This window comes from Etheostoma spectabile, unplaced genomic scaffold, assembly GCF_008692095.1.
Source record: "Etheostoma spectabile isolate EspeVRDwgs_2016 unplaced genomic scaffold, UIUC_Espe_1.0 scaffold50, whole genome shotgun sequence".
NCBI classification, from domain to species: Eukaryota; Metazoa; Chordata; class Actinopteri; order Perciformes; family Percidae; genus Etheostoma; species Etheostoma spectabile.
In genome coordinates, this window is record NW_022605620.1 from 129,426 (window position 1) to 133,972 (window position 4,547).

The 4,547-nt window shown below is 43.6% G+C and overlaps 1 protein-coding gene across 1 annotated transcript in view; it reads right to left on the bottom strand.

Moving 5' to 3' along the window:
• The window catches only part of spns1 (SPNS lysolipid transporter 1, lysophospholipid), a 22,969-nt gene that overhangs the window by 1,753 nt on the left and 16,669 nt on the right, over positions 1-4,547 (bottom strand). The window contains exons 9-11 of the mRNA XM_032511874.1: positions 2,172-2,361; positions 1,083-1,148; positions 644-742 (exon numbers count right to left, since the gene is read on the bottom strand). Coding sequence (XP_032367765.1) covers positions 644-742; positions 1,083-1,148; positions 2,172-2,361 — 355 coding nt within the window. The remainder of the gene's footprint in view (positions 1-643; positions 743-1,082; positions 1,149-2,171; positions 2,362-4,547) is intronic.

Sequence of the window (4,547 nt, forward strand, 5' to 3'; positions counted from 1 at the left end):
GAGACATGGGAGAGAGAGACATGGTTACACAGAGCAGAGCGAAGGCTTCTCTAATCTCATGTTGAGATTAGACTCAACTCTCCAACAAGTTATGAAGTTCAGCTGAAAACTACAAAAAAATGCATCTGAAACTGTTTTGATGGTCATTTTGTGTGTGTCTGTGTGTGTGTGTGTCTGTGTCCCTGTAGTGTGGTTGTCTTCCTGTATGGTTGGACCCTGTGTGTGTGTTGTTCTCTGTAGTGTGTGTGGTGTGTGTCTCTGTATGTGTTGTGTTGTGTGTCTTCTGCTATTTGTGTGTGTTGTGTCTCTGTATGTGTGTGTGTGTCCTGTATTGTCTGTCAGTCTCTGTGTTGTGTCTGTATGTGTCTGTCCAGTCTCTGTGGTGTGTATGTGTGGTGCTCTGTCAGTCTCTGTGTGTGTTGTGTTGTGTCTGTCAGTCTCTGTTTGTGTTGTATGTGTTGTGTCTGTCTGCCTTTGTCTGCCTGTGTCCTGTCCTGTCTGTGTGGTGTGTGTGTGTGTGTGTGTGTGTGGTGTGTGTGTGTGTGTGTGTGTTGTGTGTGTTGTGTGTGTGTGTGTGTGTGTGTGTGTGTGTGTGTGTGTGTGTGTGTGTGTGTGTGTGTGTGTGTGTGTGTGTGTAACATACCACTCCTATCATGTAGGGACTCCCTGCGTCTCCCAGGAGATGACTGATGACGATCTGCAGAGCTTCGGCCGTGGAGCGCCGCGTGGGAACGACCACGTACTGACACACAAACACAGAGAAGAGGGTTCAACTCCCGGAGACTCAACACGAGGTAAGAGGTGGAGCAAGCAAGAGAGCGACTGCAGACGGAGCGGCAATAAAAACAAAGCAAAATTAAAGAAATAAAACAGTGGTTTGGCTGATTCATCTCTACTAGAAACGCAGTTGCAGCACTAATGGTACTAATGGTACTAATGGTACTAATGGTCTGAAGTACAGTACAGAGAGTTGTTTCTATGCCGATGACACATTGGTGTCAACATGGCAGATGATTGGATATTAACCTTAAATGATCCCTTAAATATCTCCTTAATGGATAAATGTACAGAGTTATTCTCACCAGCAGCATGTCGGCCACGATGGCCCAGTTCATGGACAGGAAGGTTTCTCCGAGGAAGATGAACGCCTTAAAGGGACAGACAGGAAACTGTGATTAATATGAAGTCTCTTTTATATAGACCTTAGTGGTCCCTAATACTGTATCTGAAGTCTCTTTTATATAGACCTTAGTGGTCCCTAATACTGTATCTGAAGTCATTTTTATATAGACCTTAGTGGTCCCTAATACTGTATCTGAAGTCTCTTTTAAAGGACCCTCTTTAGTGCCCCTCATACTGTATCTGAAGTCTCTTTTTAAGACCTTAGTGTTCCCTAATACTGTATCTGAAGTCTCTTTTATATAGACCTTGTGGTCCCTAATACTGTATCTGAAGTCTCTGTATATCTGACCTTAGTGGTCCCTAATACTGTATCTGAATTCTCTTTATATAGACCTTATGGTCCCCTAATACTGTATCTGAAGTCTCTTAGTATAGACCTTAGTGTCCCCTAAACTGTATCTGAATCTCTTTTATATAGACCTTAGTGGTCCCTAATACTGTATCTGAAGTCTCTTTTATATAGACCTTAGTGGTCCCTAATACTGTATCTGATAGTCTCTTTTATATAGACCTTAGTGGTCCCTAATACTGTACTAGTCTATGCATGAATCGTCATCTTATATAGACCTTAGTGGTCCCCTAATACTGTATCTGAAGTCCTTTTTATATAGACCTTAGTGGTCCTAATACTGTATCTGAAGTCCTTTATATAGACTAGTGGTCCCATAATACTGTATCTGAAGTCTCTTTATATAGACCTTAGTGGTCCCCGAAACTGTATCTGAATCTCTTTATATAGACCTTAGTGTCCCTAATACTGTATCTGAAGTCTTTTTATATAGACCTTAGTGGTCCCCTAATACTGTCTGAAGTCTCTTATATAGACTTAGTGGTCCCCTAATACTGTATACTGAAGTCTCTTTTATAGACTTAGTGGTCCCATAACGATATGAAGTCTTTTTATAGAGACCTTAGTGGTCCTAAACTGTCTCTGACGGTCTCTTTATATGACTACCTTAGGGTCCCTAATATGTATCGAAGTCTCTTACGTAGGTGGCGATGGTGCTGCCCTGAGCGCAGACGATGGCCAGGTAGAGGAACGGTGCTGAGAGGAGGAGGCCGGCGGCGCAGACCAGCGGGTCGGCTCGGGGGGTCCTGGTCCTCAGCTGCCGACTGATCAGCACGCCGCTGGTCACGCCCAGCACACCCGTAACCACGGTGATGGCTCCGAAAATCAAACTGTCAGAGGAGAAACACGGCGTCAGTCTGCTGCTCTCTCTGTCTAATAAGCATAACAATCAGATTCACACACACACACACACTTCTGTTTGCCCCTGTGTGTGTGGGGTGGGTGTTGGTGTGTGTGTTGGCTGTTTGACCCTGGTGTCGTGGTGTGTGTGTGGTGTCCTGTTTGCCTGTGTGTGTTGTTTGTGCTGTGCTGTGTTGTTTGTTGTTTGGTGTGGTGGTGTCGTATGTATGTCGTCGTCCTGTGTCGTTGCATGTGTGTGTGGTGTGTTTGTGTGTGTGTGTGTGTGTCTGTTTGGCATGTGTGTGTGTCCTGCTGTTGTGTGTCTGTGTGTGTGTGGGTGTGTGCTCTGATTGTTAGGCATTCTTAGTACAGAGAGAGCATCAGAACTGACGCCGTGTGTTCTCCTCTGGACAGTTTTGATTTTTCGGAGCCATCAACGTGGTTGGTGTGCTGGGCGGGACAGCGTGACGTGCTGAATCAGTCCGGCAGCTGGAGCAGGACCCCCCTATCGACCCGGCCGTCCTGCCGCCGGCTCCTCCTCTCAGCACCGTTCCTCTAACCTGGCCAGTCTGCGCTCAGGCAGCACCATTCGCACCTTTATCTTAAGAGACTTCAGACATCATTAGGGACACCTAAGGGTCTATATTAAAGAGTACCTCAGCTACAGTATTAGGGGTACCACTAAGTCTTTAAAGAAATGATACAGATTGGCCATAATCTTAACGGAGACCATATACATAAGCTAGGTCTATATAAAAGATGACTTCCATACAGTATTAGGGAACGCCTAAGTCGTATTTCAAAAGAGACTTCAGATACAGTATTAGGGACCGCTAAGGTCTATATAAGAAGATTCAGAATACATATTAGGGACCACTAAGGTCTAGTACTAAAGAGACTTCAGATACAGTATTAGGGGACACCGACGAGGTCCCTATATAAAGAGACTTAGATACAGTCATAGGGAACATATGTACTATAAAAGACGACTTCAGATACAGTTTTGTGGGGACCACTAAGGTTATAATTAATAGAACGATTCAGATACAGTATTTAGGGGACCACTAAGGTCTCATATAAATAACTTCGATACAGATAAGGGACACTAATTTTGTAGAAAAAGAATTCCAGATACAGTTATTAGGGACACTAAGGTCTATATAAAAGAACTTCAGTTCAGATCAGTTTAGGGACACTAAGTGTCAATAAAAGAGACGTTCAGATCAGTATTAGGGACCACAAGGGTCTATATTAAACGAGACTTCAGATACGTTTGGAGGACCATTAAGGTCTATAATAAGAGACTTTCAGATACAGTATTAGGGGCCACCACTAAGGTCTATATAAATAGACTTCAGAGACAGCTATTAGGGACACTAAGGTCTATATAAAAGAGACTTCAGATACAGTTATTAGGGGACCACCGAAGGTCTATATAAAAGAGACTTCAGATTACAGTATAGGTGGACCATAAGTCTTATATAAAGAGACTTCAGATACAGTATTAGGGCACGGCTAAGAGCAGAATATTGGCTCACAAGTCTACATAAAAGAGACTTCAGACAGTATTAGGGCAACGAAGTCTATATAAAAATGAATTTCCAGATAGTATTAGTGACCACTAAGGTCTATATAAAAGATGACTTTCAGATACAGTATTAAGGAACCATAAGGCCTATGTATAAAGATGACTCTATATTAATCACAGTTCCTGTCTGCCCTTTTAAGGCGTGTCTATTCCTCTCGGAGAACCGCTTGTCCATGAACTGGGCCTCGTGGGCGCAGCATGCGGAGAATAAACTCTGTCATTTATCTTAAGGAGATATTTTAAGGATCATTTAAGGTTAATATCATCATCTACGATGTTGAACCAATGTGTCTCGGCCTAGAAAACCAACTCTGCTGTAATGTCCGACCATTAGTACCATTAGTAACCTTAGTACCCTTGTGGCTGCAACTGCTTTCTTAGATGAAATAGCAGTCAAACCACTTTGTTTATTTCTTAACTTTTTGCTTGTTTTATTGCCCGCTCCGTCTGCAGTCGCTCTCTGCTTGCTCCACTTACCCTACATCTGTTTGATCCTCCGGGCACGTTGAACCCTCTTCTCTGGTTGTGTGTCGTACGTGGTCGTTTCCACGCGCCGCTCCCACGGCCGAATCTCTGCAGATCGTCTCA